The sequence below is a fragment of the Mercurialis annua genome, linkage group LG8 (genome assembly GCF_937616625.2).
Source record: "Mercurialis annua linkage group LG8, ddMerAnnu1.2, whole genome shotgun sequence".
NCBI lineage: Eukaryota > Viridiplantae > Streptophyta > Magnoliopsida > Malpighiales > Euphorbiaceae > Mercurialis > Mercurialis annua.
In genome coordinates this window covers 38,505,712-38,527,093 of record NC_065577.1, presented here as the reverse complement: position 1 = coordinate 38,527,093, position 21,382 = coordinate 38,505,712, and the positions used below count along the sequence as shown (strand labels likewise).

General features: G+C 33.2%; 2 protein-coding genes across 3 annotated transcripts; one reads left to right on the top strand and one right to left on the bottom strand.

Moving 5' to 3' along the window:
• Positions 1–12,057: 12,057 nt before the first annotated feature.
• LOC126661232 (transcription factor bHLH112-like) lies at positions 12,058–14,812 on the top strand. The gene is made up of 10 exons (XM_050355049.1): positions 12,058–12,169; positions 12,358–12,412; positions 12,561–12,612; positions 12,916–13,001; positions 13,106–13,173; positions 13,300–13,485; positions 13,793–13,867; positions 13,987–14,052; positions 14,158–14,196; positions 14,595–14,812. The coding sequence occupies exons 2-10, from the start codon at positions 12,364–12,366 to the stop codon at positions 14,736–14,738; spliced, it is 765 nt and encodes a 254-aa protein (XP_050211006.1). The 5' UTR covers positions 12,058–12,169; positions 12,358–12,363; the 3' UTR covers positions 14,739–14,812.
• Positions 14,813–15,219: 407 nt separating this feature from the next.
• LOC126659602 (uncharacterized) lies at positions 15,220–21,259 on the bottom strand. 2 transcript variants are annotated; one of them, XM_050352904.2, is made up of 9 exons: positions 21,091–21,259; positions 18,744–20,397; positions 18,278–18,504; positions 17,860–18,192; positions 17,100–17,346; positions 16,654–16,782; positions 16,331–16,546; positions 16,091–16,214; positions 15,220–15,783 (listed from the first exon to the last, which is right to left on the bottom strand). In XM_050352904.2, the coding sequence occupies exons 2-9, from the start codon at positions 20,271–20,273 to the stop codon at positions 15,542–15,544; spliced, it is 3,048 nt and encodes a 1,015-aa protein (XP_050208861.1). In that variant the 5' UTR covers positions 20,274–20,397; positions 21,091–21,259; the 3' UTR covers positions 15,220–15,541. The 2 variants fall into 2 exon arrangements, with proteins under 2 accessions (XP_050208861.1, XP_050208860.1); XM_050352903.2 differs by having other exon boundaries at positions 18,744–20,364.
• Between the last annotated feature and the right edge of the window lie 123 nt (positions 21,260–21,382).

Here is a 21,382-nt window from a genome sequence, read left to right as displayed (position 1 = left end):
ATAGACTAATTCAAAGACTAACTCTACTAACAAATAGGAACAACTCTATCTACTTGATTCCTAACAAATAGAAACTTATTAGCAGTAAACAGTAAATAGTAAAACCCAACTCAACAATGCCTCTCCTAAACTGAAAGCAGTACCATTTCAGTTTAAACTCAGTGGTACCTCGCACACTCTAAGTTCTTCATGCAGCTTTATGAACACATCAAGCTTCAGGGGCTTAGTCATTATATCAGCTACTTGTTCCTCTGTACCACAATGAACAAGTTTCACAATTTCCTCCTTCGTAAGATCTCTCAAGAAATGAAACCTAACATCAATATGTTTACTCCTTCCATGTAGAACTGGATTTTTAGATAATTTGATTGTTGAGCTATTATCACAGAATATAGTTGTGCACCGTGGCTGTAAAAAATCAAATTGCTCCAAGACCCTTCACATCCAGACACATTGACAAGCGCAAGGTGTTGCAGCAATAAATTCAGCCTCTGTGGTGGAAAATGTTGCCACTGGCTGCTTCTTCGAAGCCCAAGATATAGCCCCTCCATTCATCAAGAATACATAGCCACTTGTACTCCTCCTATCGTCAACGTCACCAACATAATCGCTGTCTGTATAGGCAACTAGTTCCTTCACATCGCCTCTCTTGTACATCATGTTGATTATTGCAATTGCACGATTAATTGCTTATAGACAGTTGCATCAACCGTAGCATCTCCTCCTTCCTTTGAAAGTTTCGAACCTGGCACAATTGGTTTCTGAACCGGATTTCCATTCTGCAAATGAAACCTTTCCAACAACTCTCCTACATATTTATTTTGACTTAGGTAAATGCCTTCTGGTTTTTGCATAACCTCAACACCCAAGAAGCATTTCATTTTTCCTAAATCTGTCATATCAAACTCATGTTTCATGGAGCCCTTAAACTTCTCAAACATGCCATAATTATTTCCTGTGAAAATCAAATTATCAACATACAAACTTACAATTAAAGAGCTTTTACCTCCTTCTTCTGATTTAACAAAGAGACTATGTTCGTAGTTGCACCGTTCAAAGCCTTTGATAAAGTAAGCTTCAATTTTGCTGTACCAAGCACGTGGTGCTTGCTTCAATCCGTAGAGCGCTTTACGAAGCTTGTAAACTTTTTCTTCTTCACCTTTAAGCACATAGCCCAATGGCTGTTCTACATACACGACCTCATTCAAATCACCATGAAAAAATGTGCTTTTAACGTCAAGCTGATATATGCTCCAACCTTTTTGTGTCGCTAGTGCCAAAATCATCTGAATCGTATCCCATCTAGCTACAGGGGCAAAGACCTCATTGTAATCGATTCCCGTGTTTCTGAGCATATCCTTTAGCTACCAAACGAGGTTTGTGCTTGTCCACCTCACCATTCTCATTCAACTTGGTTTTGAAAACCCACTTCACGCCAATTTTTCTTGCTCCAGCTGGTAGAGAAATCAGCTGTCAGGTCTCATTTCTTTCAATGGATTCTATTTCACAGTCCATAGCTTTTCTCCATTTTTCTTCTATCACCGCTTCTTCAAAGGAATGCGGATCTTCGCTGGAAACAAACATGGCAAGATTGTTCGACTCACTTTCTTCTTCTGAAAGACCTTCTCCAGAAACATAGTCTTGCAAGTACGCAGGAGCCCTCCAGATCTGCCTACATTTGAAATTTTTGGATTTGGTGTTCCTTGATGGGTTATGTTTTCTGGTAGCACATCAGCTCCTTAGTTCATAGCATCTTCTTCTTCATTTTTTGATTCATCACAATCTTCCCACAATAACACATCAAGTCTTACTTCTTTTGTTGTTCTTTCCCAATTCCAACCCTTATCTTCTTCGAAAACCACATCTTGGCTTATCACAATCTTCTTGGTTACTGGATCATACAATCGATATGCCTTTGACTCGTCACTAACTCCAAGTAGCACACAAGGAAAGCTTTTATCATCCATCTTCTTTCTTTTCTGGATTGGAACATGAACATGAGCTTGACATCCGAAAATTCTAAAGTAATCCACTTTTGGCTTAACTCCGCTCCACATCTCCTCCGGTGTTTTTTCTTTCATTACTAATGTCGGACTTCTATTGAGAACATGTGTTGTCCATCTTGCAGCTTCTGGCCAAAATTGTTTTGGTACCTGTTTATCACTCAGCATACACTTAACCATATTCATGATAGTTCGGTTCTTGCGCTCGGCTACCCCGTTTTGTTGTGGGGTGTAGGCTGCTGTGAGTTGTCTGCTAATACCATAATTTTTACAAAAAATATTAAACTCATCAGAGGTAAATTCCCCTCCTCTATTAGTGCGTAAACAACATATAGACATTCCAGACTCCTTTTCAACAAGATTCTTATAGCATTGGAAAGTTTTGAATGTTTCAGACTTCTTATTCAAAAAATATATCCACAACTTTCTACTATAATCATCAATGAAAGTTAAAATGTACCTCTTATCACTGTTAGAAAATGGTGTAATTGGGCCGCAAATATCAGCGTGTATGAGCTGTAATTTCTTGGATGCACGCCATTGACTTCTTTTCAGGATAGACTCTCTGTGTTGTTTTCCTACCAAACATTCAGCGCATGATCTTGTTGTAGCTTTCAAAAGAGGAATTCCCTTTACCATGTCTTTATATTTTAGCGTTCTCAGCCCCTTATAACTCAGATGCCCATACCTCCTATGCCACAACTCTGATTCATCTTCTGTCACCATTTGTAAGCAGGCAGAGCTTTCAAGTACCAAATTTGCTAACAATACAAACATTCGATTTGCTATGATCCATGTCTGCATGACTAGACCCCTTTTTGGATGAAATAATTTGGATTCTCCATGTTGAATGAGAATAGTTAATCCCCTTTCTTGAAGCTGCACAATGCTGAGCAAATTATTTTTCAAATCTGGTACATAATAAACATCAGTAATCACCTGAGTTGCCATTTATTTCCAGCCGTATGTTTCCCTTCCCCCATCACTTCCATTCTTGTGCCATTTCCCAGCTTCACAGAATGTCTATACGCATCATTGAACCTTATTTCCACACATGTGGTTACTACAGCCAGAATCTAAAAACCACATCTCTTTTTCTTTTACGTTGTTAGTTTCCACATAAGCCATCAGAAGCATGTCTTCTTCCTCATCAATCTCAGCATAATTGGCTTTCTTTTCCCAACTAGGACATTCGTATTGAAAATGCCCTATTTGGTGACATTTAAAACATTCTACGATGGCCCTGTTAAATGGCCTTCCTCTGCCTCTTCCTCGACCTCTCGCTGCAAATCCTCTGCCTCTGCTTCCTCTTTCCTCATAACTGACCTTCAATGCTTGTTCTTCTTCACTATTTTTCCTGAACTTCTGTTCATGAACCAACAATGAGCTTTGTAAAGCATCAACTGAAAGACTATCAATGTCCTTCGACTCTTCAATTGAGCATACAATGTAATTGAACTTCTCGGTGAGAGTACGCAGAATCTTCTCAACAATCTTGACATCTTGCATGTCTTCGCCGCAAATTCTCATGTCATTAGCCACCACCATCACTCTACCGAAATAATCGTGACCGTCTCTCCTTGTTTCATTTCTAGCAGCTCAAAATCTCTACGAAGAATTTGAAGCTGAGCACGCTGCATTCGAGCATTTCCTTGATATTTTACCTTCATTGAGTCCCACAATTGCTTCGCTGTCTCCTTTTGGGTGATTGTTTTTAGGATGGACCTGTCAATAGAGCTGCAGAGATAATTCTTTGATTTTAAATCTTTCAACTTCATATCTTCCAGAGTCTTTCTTTGGGCTACCATCAATGTATCCTCATATTTTGGTTCTGTATAACCTTCCTGAACAACACTCCAATACTCCTTTGATCTAAGGAGATTCTCTATGAGCAAGCTCCAATGATCATAATCCCCATCAAACTTGGGAATGCAGGGTTGAGCAAAGCTGCTTGCCTCGGCCATTATCACACTCTTATTTCTGTATTATTTTCACTCACTCACTCACTCACAGAATCTCACAAGTCTCTTTTGTGGCTTTGATACCAGAATTTGATAAGCTCACAATTCACACAATAAGAATTCTGGAAAGATTAATCTTTATTGAATAACAACTTAGGCATATATAGCCTGTACACCATACGAGAATAAAGAGCAGTAATAACAACCACATACAAATAGCGATATTTGTTATAGACTAATTCAAGACTAACTCTAGTAACAAATAGGAACAACTCTATCTACTTGATTCCTAACAAATAGGAACTTATTAGCAATAAACAGTAAATAGTAAAACCCAACTCAACATACATATTATTTTGAAAAATGGTTTTTTCTTTGTTTGAAATATGACCTTTTTAACAGTTTTAGTCAATTAGGCTTTCATGGAAAGAGAACTATTAGTTTTATTCCAATATCTCAATTCATAACATCTTTTTTAAAGACAACCCATAAGAATCTAGTAATGGGCACACAAATATAAAATTAGATTATGAAGTATCAACTCATAGAAAAAGTTTGGGCTGTAATTCATCAGCATACTTATATCATGACTACAACATATATATATCATGACCAGGTAATATAGAGTAATTAAAAAAATATACAACTTTTAGTGGATTTAGCGTTTTCATCACCTCTTTTTAATTATCTTATGCATTTGTAATTTAATTCGTGTGATTGGTCGTCGGCCAAATTATAATGATGTGGCATGTCGGAACTATTAAATCATGCCACATTAAAGTCAACCTATTCAATAATTACAAATCAAATACTTAACAATTAACATATATGGCGGTGAGACTTATGTCAAGTAATTAAAGTGCTCTAGTATATCTCTGAACTCTTTACTTCGAGTTCCAGTAGAATTAGTTGTTTAAGGCCAATTTAAAAAATAGTTGATGTTCAGTATTACTAGATTCATCTAAGTTGATTTAAATATTTGATGTTCATTATTGCAATTTGCACGGGTTAAATATAACAGTACAATCTCAGCTTCCTTAGCAAGCTAATCCACTTCAGTATGTGATCTGAATAGCATGAAGAAGATGACTGCATTCTGTTAAACAACAGAGAAACAGAAGTTAGTTTAATTTCTGTTATTTAGTTAATTAAATATTTTGTTAGTGAAGTTACCGTTAGAGGTAGTAGCCGTTAGATTAAATCTGTAAATAAGAGTTAGACACGTGGAGCTAATCTCTCTATTTATACAAGCTGTAACACATTAATTCAGTTTAATGAAAAATCTTATAATCAATTCTTAATTTGTGATATGGTATCAAAGCTTCTAATCACGCTTCTAATCTCATAAAGTTCTTGATTCAAATCAAAGTTCAAATTCTTAAATCTTAGTTCTTATTCTTCAATTTCTTAATCTTAGTTCTTGATTCAAACATCAAATTTCTTAATCTCAGTTCTTATTCTGCAATTTCTTCAAATTCTTAATCTCAGTTCTTGATTTAGTTTTTCAAGTTTCTTCAGTTCTTGATTTCAGCATTTCAATTTCTATTCAATAATTCTTAATTTCTTGGTTCTATATCACAAATTTTATTCTTATCAGATATTCATCTTCAAAAATGGCGTTTAATTCTGTACCAGATCATGAATTGTCTTCTAGTCCTTTCTATCTACATCCAAATGAAAATCCCTCTTTGATTTTGGTTTCTCCTTTAATGAATGGACATAATTATCATTCTTGGGCAAGATCTATGCGTATGTGTCTTCTTTCAAAGAACAAGTTAAAATTTGTGGATGGAAGCATAACAATTCCAGCAAAAACTGATCCAATTCATCCTGTTTGGGAGCGTTGCAATACAATGGTATTATCTTGGATTTTAAGATCTTTATCTTCTTCAATAGATCAAAGCATTTTATGGTTAGATAATGCTCTAGATGTTTGGAAAGATTTACATGATAGGTTCTCACAAGGAAATGTCACTAGGATTTCAGATTTACAGGAGGAAATATATGGGTTTAAACAGAACAATTTATCTGTAACTGATTACTTTACACATTTGAAAATGTTGTGGGATGAGTTAACTAATTTGAGAATGATTCCTGTTTGTATGTGTATTCCTCAATGCCATTGTAATGCTTTAACTTTGGTAAAAGATTATCAAGAGGCAGACTGTATAATTAGGTTTTTAAAGGGGCTTAATGAAGGATATTCTGTAGTTAGAACTCAGGTTTTGATGATGGAACCTTTACCTAAGATAAATAAAGTTTTTTCATTAGCCTTGCAACATGAGAGGGAATTAGGAATTGGTTTAAATATTACACAGACTGCTGAACCTCAAGTTTTTGCTGCTCAAACTAGTACTGGTACTGGTTCTTTCAATAGACAGACTTATAATAACAATAGGGGACAATTTAATAGAATTTATAGACCACCAATGGGAGTAAATTCTGGACAGAATGCTTTTAGAGCTCAGGGGGGACAAAGGAGGTTTTATAATATACCAAATAATGGAAAACCAATGTGCAGTCATTGTGGTTTTTCAGGTCATACAGTTGATACTCTTGCAACTGTTATTACCTCTGCTCTGGTTTTTCTTCATCAATGGCATGCTGCACAGATTTCTCCATCTTCAGTCACCAGCAGTATTGTTCCTACATTAAAATGGAGTCCTCCTCCGTTGGGTATGCTTACTTGCAATGTTGATGCGGCTGTCTTTACAAATGAAGGGTTTTCTTCCTTTGGCTTTCTTATTCGGGATCATAGCGGCTATTGCAGGTCAGCTATTTGTGGTTCTTTTATTGGTATACTTGATCCTAAAATGGCAGAGGTCTTGAGTTTTAGAGAGGCTCTTAGTTGGTTGCAGGCAAACAGGTTCACCAATGTTCGTATCGAACTTGATTGCTTGACGGTTGTCCAAGCTATGCATAATGCTCCCCTGGATTTGTCTTATTTTGCTGATGTTATTTCCGACTGTAAACTGTTATTTCAGGCTTTGCAAAACTGCTCTATAGCCTTTGTAAAACGTTCAGCGAATTTCGCCGCTCATACTCTAGCTAAAGCAGCGAATTCCAAGTCTGATCGTCTGGAGTGGTCCTATCCTCCTCCTTTTCTTGTTGATGTTTTAAGTTCTGATCTTTAATAAAGTTGTTCTAGTTTCAAAAAAAAAAAAGAATAATTGATGTTCATTATTCGATATACCTAAGCCATGCAAGAACATTTCTATTTACATTTTTGTAATATTAAAATAAGATCATCTAAGTTGATTTAAATATTTGATGTTTTTTTTTGTCAAAAATATTTGATGTTGATTATTGCAATTGCACGGTTTACGTATATAAAATTATCACATCGAAAGGGAAAGTTCAACATTTTCCGACAAGGAATATGAGCAGTCGAGACAAGCAATAAAAACCATGCAAGAAAGACAAAAGGAAGAACCTACTAAATTCTCATTTTATTAGCATCATGAGTATATCTTTGATTTTGCTTTGAAATATTAGGGGCCAAAGGATTAAAAAAAAAACTTTTTCAAATTATTCAGCAAAAGCATGTAAGTATTTTATTTTTAGCTTTTTGAGTTTATATAATTAAAATATATAAATTTTACACATTTTTTTTTCAATTTAATTGAGTTTTTTTAAAACGTGTTATTTGGACACTAATTCCATTTTTTTGCATTCATACACAAATTTAAAATTTGCTGAGATGGCGGCCAAAAATGGCTTCGACCTTAGCAAATTACAATAAAGAATGGGTGTCAATTTAACACCGTGTACGAATTTGAGAAAAATAAAAGTTGGTGTCTATATATAAAACTTTGTTAAAATACGTAATTAAATTGAGAAAACATGTATAGTTAGTGACTTTTAATAACATTAAATCTTGTTTTTTTTTATCACTTAAGCTCTCTAACATTTTCAGATATTGTAAAAGAATTCTTTAAAGTTTGAAAACAACACTAAATTCTTTTTAGTTTGCTTTTTGGACGTTGAACTCCTTGCATTTTAGTTATTTGTGTGTGTGTTTCCAAGCGTAAGGGTTTAATTACATCATAAAAAATATCGAGGACCTAAATGGCTAAAAAACTAAAGTAAATAATGTGCTTTTTTTTAATAACTTGAAGAGTCTTTGGTACCTTTTGCTCAAATTGAGTTAAATTTTTATATACAAGAAAAAAAATAAAAGCCTAAACACAATCAAAAAACAATGCATGTATATAAGAAATTCCTTGAGGCCAGCCGCTCCAGTTTTAGTTATTAGTTTATGATTAAACCTAACTACATCTCATAAGCATGTGGGTTGTCACATTCTCACCAATTTATAATTAATTACTTCTACCGATTAATTAAAATAATATTTCTAATATAGTATCAAAAACGGGTCTGCCCCCGATTCTTAATTTGCCAGTTGTCCGTCTGGATGTCCAGTCCGAACGGCTCGGTCCGGTGTTGCCACTGCGTATTAAATCACAATTACAGTTTCAGGGGGAGTTTCAATTTCAAGTGACAACCGCACCTTAATTTTTTTTTTCGTTTATACCCTGACCTTATAAAAAAATCATTTGTATCCAAATTTGGGTTTTTAGGTTTCATATCTACCCAATACAAAAATATAATTGACAATTTAATGAATTAAAGGATGATAAAAAAAATTAAATAAAAGATTATATCATACGTCTAATTAGTATATAAACATAAATTAAAGGATTATTTTGTCCTTTTTTTCAAATAAAAACAGACAATTTTATTATTTTTGGGTAGAGATGACATCTAAAAACCCAAAATTGGGTATAAATGATTTTTTTATAAGGTCAGGATATAAACGAAAAAAAAAGTTCAAGATGGGAGATTTTTAAGTAATTAAGCCAATATTCAAATATTGACTTTTATAAATAAAAATATTCATACATATCAAATATACTTTTCATGTATAAAAAAGTTAAAATATGCCTTTTATGTATAGATAGAAATGGCTTTAGCATGAAGTTTAACTAAGTCAGTCAATTCGTTAGCTATTCAAGCTATTTATAATTGACTCGACAAGTATTCAAATCAACTTGATTAATAAAGAGTGAGTCATGTTAAAGATAATCTCACATTGCTTAGAATAACAAATATAAATGAGTTTATAAGTATAAAAGTTCAACCACCTATTAACTAGTTCTAGTTATTAGGTCATGGTTAAACCTAAAAACTCTCATAAGCATGTGGGGTTGTCACATTCTCTCCAATTTATAATTAATTACTCCCATCAATATTTCTAATATGGTATTAGAGCAGGTCTGGCCTGGAATTTTAATTACCCGGTTATCCGTATGGATGTCCAGTCCCAGCGGCCCGGTCCGGTGTTGCCGCTGCGTATTAAATCAAAATTTCAGTGGGTCTGGCCCGGATTCTTAATTTGCCGGTTGTCCGTCTGGATGTTTATTTCCAGCGGCCCGGTCCGGTGTTGCCGCTACTTGTTAAAGATAATCCCACATTACTTAGGAGAACAAATATAAATGAGTTTATAAGTGTAAAGGTTCAACCACCTATTAACTAGTTCTAGTTATTAGGTCATGGTTGAACCTAAACACTCTCATAAGCATGTGGGGTTGTCACATTCTCACCAATTTATAATTAATTACTCCCATTAATATTTCTAATAAGTCTGAGTTTAAACAATCATTATTTTTACATGAAATTTAATCTTTAAATATTTTCACTTTAAATTTAATCTTTAAATATTTTTACGGATAATAAAGTTGAGTCAAAATTGAGTTTTAATTATTCAACCGATTTTGAGCTCGGCTTCTAAAATGATATTAAATCGAGTTGGAATTAAATTTTGAATTTTAAATTGAATTGGCCTAAAAAGGGATTATGTTTTGCTTAGAATATACTCAATTACATTGCTAATTTTAAATGATAACATATGTCCTTTGAGACAGACCAAATTTTCAAACTTCAATAGGACATTTCATGCACAAGCAATTAAGTAAGTTCAAAATTGAACGAATGAAAAATTCGAACCGACCCGACATAATTTAAAATCGAACCAATATCGAATATGGTAATTTATCTGTTTCGGTTAAAACTAACCAAAGTATATAAAAAAATCACCATTGACCGAACATTACTGTCATATTTGAACCAACTCAGGTTCAATAAGATACGTCAGCTCCCTCATAAGTAAAGATTGATGGTTTTTCACGTTGTGTTTAGAAGGAGGGGCTTATTTGAATTTTTTATTTTTTTTAAATGTTAAATGTATATTAACACCTTTGCAAATATAGAGGACCAACTTAATCCTCAGAACAAACATAGAGAGCATAAGTAATCATTTTTCGTTTCTATAATGAAGCAAATAAGGTTAAAGCTATGGCATGCTAATACATTGCTATAACTCTACATTTAATAATATTACCATGCACATTTATAAATAATATATCTAGTCCCTAAAAACTGCATGTAAATTCAATATGGCATATTTAATAGTTTAGCTAATCTCTATATTTAGTGATGACTTGATCAAGCCAACATAACAAAACAAAAGACTTCAATTAATTACTATAAATATTAATTAAAAGAGAAATTGTATTTTGACCAATTTAATTGATAATATTATAATTATATATAAAGTCATAGTAGATGAGGACTGGATTTTGCATGGAAATTAACAAGGACTAAGTCCAAATCAAGATATATTTAATTAAGTTTTGACATATAATTACTTAGTCAAAACATATATAATAATAATAATCCATGACCTAATTTCAACTAATAAATTATCAATAAAGAAATTAAAATGAAAGCGAAATGAAACAGATAAATTGCTAGTTACAGAGACCTAACCGACCTTAGCTAGTACTAATTAATCATCAAAATCTATAAAGCCATTTTATGTCTTGTGATGAGTCATTTGGACGTTTTATATTCCTTGTTATTTGCAATTAATAGCTCTTCTAAAAAAACAAATGTAGGTAGCTTAAGAAATAAATTGGTTTAAGTGATAAAAATATAAATTAATTTTGAACTTGAGTTTTGTAAAAAGAAAAAACATGTATTTTGAGAATATTTTTCGATACAAGTATGTTATCTAAACTAATGTCGGGATCAAAAAAATAAAAAGAATGAATAAGAGAAGGAAAAGAAATAGACGATGTCTAAATAAAAGACAAAAAATGAGACGATTAAAAAAATAATATTGAATAAACTAAAAGAATAATTGGTGATTAGTGATTTGAAAAAGCAGATACCCACCGTACCTTGTTGGTTTCAGTCATGAGCTCAATTCGAAACTAACTGAAATGTGGGGGGGTGTATATATATATATAGACACACACACACACACAAATATATACATATACATACATATAACTATATAAATTAGTGGGGACGAGGTTCGACGGCCGCAGAGCCTCGTCGGCGAGACTCCAAGGACCGGTGACCTTTGCCCCCTTAATTTCGTGGTTCCCTAGTCCATGCCGTAGTTGTTAACTCCTTTTATCTTTCAAGTTGTTCGGCCTTGTCGTTTGATCCTATTTTAAAATTTAAAATAATAATATTTGTATTTGATGGGGATAAAATCAGAAACAACCTCCACTGTTTTCATTTATTTTCTAACGAGCTCACCCTTTTTTTTTCTCTATTCTTAAAATAATTTGAAGCCGGTTAATTTGAAAAAAAGTTCAAAAAAAACTAACCAGCACATTGTTTCACTTATTTTTTTTAAATAGTCGAATGATATGTTACTTGAATTAATTTTTTGAAATCAAATAGTCGAAAGACATGCCATTTAACTTTTTCTAAAATAGCTTAACGATAAAATCCTGCCCCTCCTTGGTCTGAATTCTGGTTCCGTCATTCTCTGTGATTAAAGTAAATAATAATTCTGAAATAAATAAAAATAATTGGAGATTAAAAAGCGGCTAATCACTCTTCCTCGCTCTTGAGGTCAATTATAAATTAATCAAAATTTAAGGATCTTAATATAATATCAAAGAATTCCTGAAAAAAAGTGACTAGCCTGCCTATAGCTATATATGATCATATATATAAACTACTAATACTATTAAATGTAGTACTAATTCTTAATCAAACCTTAATTACAAGTTAAATCTCCCCTTTCATCTCTTCTTACTCACATATATATATATATATTTAAGACTTCTAAGTTTAAGGAGAAATTCATCAAAAAAAAAAGTTTAAGGAGAAGACTTGAGATAGAAGGTAAGCAAATTTCTTCTTCTTCTTACTTCTTGATATATATTAGAATAATAATAATATAGTGCAAATTTATTTTGTTGCTGCATGCTTACAATTAAATCATGAAATTTTGAACTTCTTTTGGTATTTTGGCAAGTATGTTATAAGTTGATAATTTTTTTCTAAATCTAATTATATATTAATTGTTTTAGGATCAAATGAGGAATGCTGTTCTTCCTACTATTTCTTCAGATATCTACAATTTTGGTAAATAGTAATCTCTAATCATCTTTATAATCATATTATTGTTAGATTAGAACTCTTCATAATCATTAATTAGTAGCTTTAACATTGAGTATTTGTTTTAATTCCATGCTCTGAATTTGAAGGTTTTGTTTGAATTTTCTTGTTTCAGGGAGTAATGAAGTTCAGATGTCAAATTCAGGCATCTCAATGGACAGCAAATTGTATTAATTTTAATCTATTCCCAATTTCTTAATATTTTTTTATATATAAAAAAGTAGGAATTTTCAAAGCTATTATGCATGAAAAGTTTGTCTTACTATGGAGAAAGTATATTTTATATCAATAGTATATTAGATTAAAGAAAATTAAAATTTTCCTTTCTAGTTAACATATTATAGAATTGCGTTTGTTTAAATGATGATTAATAAGATATATGTTTTTGTTAATTGCAATTTTACATTATACTATACAATATGATTATGATTATGAAATTGATTATTTTATAATCAATTTTGTTTAAATAGAAATATATATGGTTCTAGCTTTTCTTTGGAATCTGAAGCTTTCAGTGATTTTACAATTCCTTATCATGATCAACACTACCAATCAGGTTCATTAAATTTCTTATCTGCTACAAATTTTATAAGATTAAAATATACAATTTGACCTTTTTATATATATAAAAATTATTTGTTTGCCTTTTTTAATTGGCAGGTATTTATCATCTTACATCACTAAACAGAGACAACAATGCACAACAGCCAATTATTTCACAGGATTTTGTATGAACTTCATGATAATCTCATCTATTTTTTATATTTAAAGTTGGAATTAACCTGTTTTATTAATTAAAAATGTATGGTTAGTCTTCTAATTGATTGTATTTTTTATTTGCTTTGGTTCTTTAGGACTTTCAGTCAACATCAACAAGGAAAAGATCATTTGATGCTATTAGTCCATTTAGTCAAGGGGGTATAAATGATCAAATAAAAAGTAAAGGAAGCTTTAGTGAATGGGAGAAATATAAAAGGAGGAAATCAACTTCATCTCAAGAACAATGGCATCACAAAGTTAAAGAATCAATCAAGAACAAAGTAAGGAAAAAACTGTTATTTGAATGAATAAATCATTTCGATTTATAAATTTATATGGAAGAATCAAATAGATCTAATTTGATCAATTAAGATCAAGTAGACCCAATTTTTTTTAATATATATCAAATAGATCCAAATTGAGATGATATAATAATTAAAGAATTTGGATCTATTTGACATGGAATAATAAATTAATAGATATATTTGATTTTAATAGATAAAATTGAATCTTATTGATTCCATCATACAAATTTGTGCACGTAATTAAAGATTCTGATTTTTAATATATGGTTAATTTGAAATTCAGATTCCTGTAAGAAAAAGCCAAAAGCTAAGTGATAAAATCACTTCTCTACAAAAATTAGTCTCCCCATATGGAAAGGTTTGTTGTTAAATTCCTTAATTAGAAAATCTAATGATGTTTATATTTTTAAACTAATAATTTGATTTAATTTTCAACAAAAAAACTAATGATTTGGAATTGGAATTTTAATTTTCCAGACAGATACTGCTTCTGTTCTTCAAGAGGCTTCTCTATATATTAAGCTACTTCAACAACAAATTCAGGTATTTATATACCTTAATTTTATGATAAATACTACATGTACAAAATATTTAAATATTTAATTTCACTCCTATTTATTTGTTATTTATACTCTTATATTTTGACAGAATTTGTTTCAGATGCTGAGTACCACATGCCCTTCACAGGTAATTAATCCTCATTAGATTTTAGTCTAATGGAGAGCATTCGCCCTAGATTCTGAATAAGGATGTGCATTCGGTTCAAAAGAAATATAATCAAAATTTTAAATTTTTCCTCGAAACCGAGCTGAATTTACAAGAATTTAAAACATTTCTAGTTCTAACTGACCGAACAGTTTTCATTGATTTTTGGTATATGATTTAATTTTTTTTATTTCGGTATGTGCCATAGTGAACTTAATTTTTTTACTTTGAATTCGAATGGAACGGAAAAATTAAGGTCTTTTATAATGTCAAACCAAACCAAATCAAACTTATCGGTTTAGTTTCATTATCCAATTTCGGTTTTGCACAACCCTAATATTTGTTATTAATGATTTTTGTAAATTTTTGATTTGTGGCAGAATATTGATGGCAGATTGTTAGACCTACAAAGTAGAGGGATCTGCTTGTTTCCAGTATCAGTTATGCAAAGATTGTCTCAACCACACTACGCTTCCACTTCTAATGCTAATTCATTTGATTCTATAGTATCCAAAAAGTTTTAGTATAGCAATTAGCTAATTACTCTATATTAAGTAATTACCCATTTTTCTATGAAAATTGAAACCACTTGAAACAATATATGATTATATTTTTTATTTCAAGCAATTTACAATATTTAATTTCTTTTTAACTCGTTTAGAATTTTATAAGTCCAATCATATAGTAGAATTCTATATTTTTATTTGGAATGTAAAAGATGAGAAAAATAAATATGCTTGATTATTCGTGGAATCCTTTTGTGTTTTTTTTAATACGCTCTCTTTTTTCGTAAAATTTAACATTGCATATAATTATGTGAATGAGACAACATTGTTAAGTAACTAACAAAAAATCAATTAAGCAAGAGAGAGCGTCGTGAGTCGAATTGTGTAAAAAAATCAAATCAAACTGAATAATCAAACTAGCTGATAATCTAAAAAAAATTGATTTTTCGAACATAACAAAACTATAGTTCAGTTTTGGTATAAAATGAATCAAGAAAAATTATCAAACTGACTTATTTTGATTTGAAAAAAAAAATCCTAATATATTCAGTTCATTTCGATTTAAAAAAATAGATTTAGTTTGATTCAAACTAATTGCACATTCTACGCCCCTAAGATTTGACGGCGAACTAAAAACCCACCCACGGACAGTTTTCGCTCAATCATTCTAGATAACGCTTGCATTCTTTGTATTACTGCGACTGCTAGCATAGAATTAGCCGATGCTTATGCCCCAAATTCCGTCATTACTTCTTCTCCGGCAAAGAAAAGATAGACATTTATTTACATTATTATGATTTATTATATCTAATGGAATTAGCTTAGTAGACAGGTTTGATTGGTTCAGCCTGCATGGCTAGCTGAACAAGCTCACTCTGTTCCTTTGTATGCATAGAGGAAAAGCCGGTTGCTGTGGAAGCTGCCGGATCTCTACCGACGTATTTGATGTCCTCGATGCATACACCTTTGCCGAGATCTTTCATGGCCCTGTAAAGACGGGGTAAAATGTAATTGTAACCGCCCATGTTCATCGGTTCTTCCTGGCACCACACGATCTCAGCATCTGAAACAACAAAAGATTATGATCTTCTCTATAATGATTGACAAAAATCTGATTAAATCGATCTAATTTAATCAGTAAAGATCAAGTAGACTCAAAATCGATAAACTCACGTCAAATAGATCTAAATCGAGATGAAATAATAAACCTTTGATCTTAAAAGCTTGTGTGGATAGCAAGTTATGACTTTCCAAGTCTATATGCCCCTATTTTCTTGCGAGAAACTTTTAGATAAACTCAATTTATGAAAAACGAATGAAATTTCTCGTGATCGGAAACTTTTAAGGAATTTTATGATAAAAAAACATACTCGGATAACGCTTGAGTTCTCGCTGAATGAGATCAAATGGGAAGGGGGAGAGCTGTTCCACCCTGCAAATTGCAATATCTTGTGCTTTAATCTTGTTTCTCAAGTCATCAAGCTCATAATAAACCTGCAATGCAAAACAAAATCCATAAATAAAACAAAAACATTAAGTGTAAAATTACCAAAAATATAGTACTAAAGTGTCTCTGATAAGAATGTATGTAATGTTAACGCATGCAGTACCTTTCCGGAGCAAAGAACTAGCCGCCTGATGCCCTCCTCGAGATCAGAATGATCATTTTGGTCCTTTATAAGACGCTTGAATCTGGTTCCTTGTTTGTCAGAACCTGAATTGTCTTGTACATCATCAAACTCTGATAAATTCGACTTGCAGGACTTGTGGCGGAGCAGATTCTTTGGTGACATAACTACTAGAGGCTTACGGAAGTCCCTATGTATCTGGAAGAAGAAAAAATTAGAGGCAGAAAAAGCATCAGAAGACAGGTTCAGAGTTGATTTAAAGTTCTGAAAGGTATTAATAATCAGAATGATGTATCGATCCCCACCTGACGCCGCAAAACATGGAAGTAATTGGCAGGTGTAGTAACATTCACAACCTGCCAATTGCATTCTTGGATTTGCTTTCGCTGCGATGACTCCATCTCAGGCACAACATAGGGGTCACTATCGCTCATCTGCCATCAGATTGAGAGTCGTCAATAAATAGTCATAATGACAGAAATTTCTATCATACTCAGTACAAGGCCAGCTCGTATTCTGAGAGAAACAGGTACATACAGTCTCATTGTATAAATTAATGAGATCCGTCGTAATTCAGAAAAAATATTTTTTCCCTCTCAGCATGCAGCACGAAATTGGAAACATCATAAAAGAAAATGGCCAAACAATATTTTTCTATAAAAAGCACTTTTAGAAATGAAAACTAAATGCCGAAATGTAAGACTGGAGTGTGCAAGATAGCTCAGGAGTATAGGCAAGCAATTGATATTACCATAAGAAACCGCTCCAGCCGTGCGCTTGAATGTTCAGGACCTTGGCCATCATAACCATGAGGAAGCAGAAGAACTAAGCCACTTTGTCTCAACCACTTAGCCTCTCCGCCACTCAGAAACTGATCAAACATCACTTGAGCTCCATTAGAGAAGTCACCAAATTGCGCTTCCCACATAACCAGAGCATTCGGATTTTCCATTGAATACCCCAATTCAAATCCAAGTACACCAAATTCTGAGAGAGAACTGCGCAGAAGAACATACATTTTCACATGTTGTCACCTTATGCATCAACTAAATATATTAATGAGAGAAAAAGCACATTTTTATCATATTTTCTGTTGACTGAAATGCAAATATCTTAAAATAGGATATTGAGGCTCATATAGTCTGAAATAAAATGAATTTTAGGAATCCAAAATCCAAATGCAACTGCAAGATTAATTTCATCATACAGCAAAAAATTCAGTTTTGAAAATCGGTAAATATCCTTTAGCTATTAGTATCTATTTGCACGAAAACTTTTCGAATCCTATATTTTGGCGTTCTGTTTTCATTTTCGAACACTTATGAAACTGAGAAACTTTATATTTATTACCTAATCCTCTAAAGAATGTAGTTTCACCATATTCCATTTTCAACTTTCCGCGCAGCATAGATTAGGATTAGTCATAAAGAATAATGATAAAGCAAACAAAAATAGCAACAATTGAATAGGAAATGCCTGACAGAAAACTCTTGAACGTTTCCATATATTACCTATTGCTCACAGTAAACATTTCTTCATTCTGATCCTTCATGATATTATCAAGAGGACAGTACTTCTTTCCTGACTCCTGATCATGAACCATAGCATGCCGATGACTGAACGTACCTCTTTCGACATCCTGGCCACTGAGTCTAACATGAGTACCTTCAACTAGCAATGTTCCAAGAGCTAGTGCTTCAGCCAATGCCCAGTCAATCCCCTCACCTGTCTCGATCATCCGTAATCGATCGTCATATATACTTTTTAGTCTTTTATGAGGCTTCAGATCATCTGGAAGTGCTGTGATTGCTTTACCAACTGTCTTCAGCACATCCAACTTTACCCTATACAACATTAGGAAATTCTAGCACATAAATCCAAGAACTTAGTTGTGCTAAGGCAAAAAACCGAGAAAGAAAATAGCAATACCCAGTATTCTGGATTTCTGAAATCTGTTCAGGTGACTTGAAACCAGCCCAATGCGATGAAAGCCAGTCGCGTGTTTTTCCAAAGAAATCTTTGCTGTTGGAGAATTCTTCATTCAGTATTTCATTGATCTTTTTGTGTATCTTATCAACATTTTCTTGTGTTATTTCCCCAGATTGTAAGAGTTTGTTTTGATATATTTCAAGAGAGGTAATATGCTTCTGAATCACCTGTTACCACAAGCAAGAAGAGTAAGGAAAATACATACAAGAAGGATTCAAGACATGCAGAATCTTACAGTAAAGTTCCATTTCTGGACAACTACATTGCACGAAAATTTGTTAAGTCCTGCGCTTTACAGTTTTATTTCTGTTTCGGAAAATACTTATGAAACTGTGAACCTTATATTTATAATAAATTCTGGTCAGCATTTCCATTTTCGTGCAACACAGCTAGACAATGAGCTAACCTTGTACATTTTTGGCTGTGTGAACATTGGCTCATCAATTTCATTATGCCCGAACCGGCGATAGCATATAATATCAACAACAACATCAGAATGGAACTTCTGGCGCCACTCTGCTGCAAGCTCGCACACATGTGCAACTGCCTCCATGTCATCACCATTTACATGAAAAATTGGAGCACTCAGGGCCAAAGCAACATCAGTACAGTACCTTGAAGATCTCCCTGATCTCGGATCGGTAGTGAAGGCCACTTGATTGTTCACTACAATGTGTATAGTCCCACCAGTTGCATAGTTAGGAAGTGCACTAAGATGTAAGGTTTCATAAACTACGCCTTGCCCAGCAAAGCTTCCATCGCCGTGGATCAAAACAGCCATATTCTTAGTCCTGTCAAGATCGTCGGTATAGTATTGCTTTGCTCGAGTTTTGCCCAGTACAACTGGATCGACAGCTTCTAAATGGCTTGGATTCGCGACCAATGACAGATGTATATTCCTCCCAGCTCTAGTTGGTCTGTCATAAGAAGTTCCTAAGTGATACTTGACATCACCAGTTCCCGTATAAAGCCCAACCTCGTCCACAGTTTTCGTATTTTTGTCGAACTCGCTAAATATTTGAGCGAGTGGTTTCCTGAAAACATTGCCCAAAACATTCAGCCTTCCTCTATGAGGCATTCCGACTACTATATTCTCCACACCAAGATCAGAGGCTCTGTCAAACATCTCCTTCATTCCGGGGATCAGAGTCTCACCGCCTTCAAGCCCAAACCTCTTTGCATATCCCCATTTAGCAGCCAAAAAATTCTCGAACAGCGTACTCCATGCTAACCTGTCAAGGAAAAGCTCAAGCCTTTCTTGACTGTACCTCACAGGTTCTGGAGTTTCAATCCTGTCTTTAAGCCAATTACATTTCTCACGATTTTGAATATGCATATACTCGTATCCAATATGTCCACAGTAGGCTTGTTCGAGTCTTGTTACTATGGTTCGAAGAGTCATTACAGGTCGATTGTGTGACAGAAATCCAGACATATTCCATACTCCTATAAAGAATTCTCTGTCAAGATCAGCTTCTGAAAATCCATGAAAAGCAGGATTCAGATCATCAGGAATTCCGCCTTCTTCCAAGCCTAATGGATCTAGTTTCGCTTTCATATGGCCGCGAACCTGATAAGCTCTAACAAGCAACACCAGACGCATGCTTTCTTGAATTGTTTGACCCGAAATACCATCGACTGTTGCCGACTGACCTAAAAAGTTTTTGAAAAAATTATCCCAAGATTCATCTAGATTGCTTGGATTAGCTTGCCACGCCTTTTGAAGCTCTTCCAGATACACGCTGCTTGTACCTTCTAAAAAGTTATCAGACTGAGAAGCAGCTGTTGATTGAGACTTTGATCGAAGAATTGTACTGCGAAAATCTCGATTTTGAGAAGGAAACTTTTGTACTCTCGAGGCATATAGTCCATTCTGACATAGAGTTCTCCTGATGGCAATTCTTGCAGCACTATAACCAACTCTGAACCAGGCCATTTTCAATCGTATATAATCGGATTGCGATTCCGTGAAATCTATAGCTAACAAGTCACAAGTATTACTCAATCATTAAGCATCTGCCTCTTCTCTGTAGTAAATATCAAACCAAATGTAAGACAATCTGAAGCAGAATAACAGGAATTTTCCATCAGATTAAAGACTTTTTTGGCGCTTTAATTAGTTTTATTATTTAATTCCTTTTTTTCTCAAATGTTTAGTATATAACTATCAATTGTTTTGATATATAATTCAATATCAAGAAAGGTTAGATGCAAATTAAATCGTGAACTTTAGCTTATTACACCACAAGCTTTAAATCTTGGCAATATCAGACACAAACTGTCAATTTTTCACAATTCAAAACATGAAACGCTTTTCCAATTAAAAAAAAAGAGCTGATGTAGACACCAAAATATACACTGTTCCGGCATCCACACCAGCATTTTTCTATCGGAGTGTTTAGTATAAAACTATCAACGATTTTGAGATGAAATCCAATTTCAAGAATCAGAATAACAACAAAAACCTCTAAACCGAACAATATGCATAAATCAGATGATAGTAACAACGAAAACATAGTAAAACCTAGTTCAAGAATTCCATTATTTTTTCCACAAATTGAACCAATCAAGAAAATCATTTCGGATGAGCTCAATTCAATCCACATTTGGTTTGATCCATCAAAATAGTAACTCTAAATTTGAGTCGAAACCTAACAGTTATCTCTATCATTTAATTTCATTAGAACAGAAAATAAATCAATATGATGCAAGAAAATAATTTAGAACACTTGAAAACATAATACTGAACGTACCTGATCAAGAAAATAGTGTAATCATTCAAATTTCACCTGATTTTGATCCAAGATTAATGGATTATCATCACATTGGCAATGTCAGATCAGGAATTTTGAGAGCGTAAGCTGATTTTTGATGGAGTGAAGATGGTAACTAACTGATTCTGAACTCACTTGACTGGCGCCATGTGTCATTTTTTAAAGAGAATTTATACCAGTGAACTTTTTTAATCTCCTATTTTAGTGCCTAAACTTTTATTTTTTAAACATTGGTACTTAACTTTTTAAAAGTATATCAACTAGTGTTTTT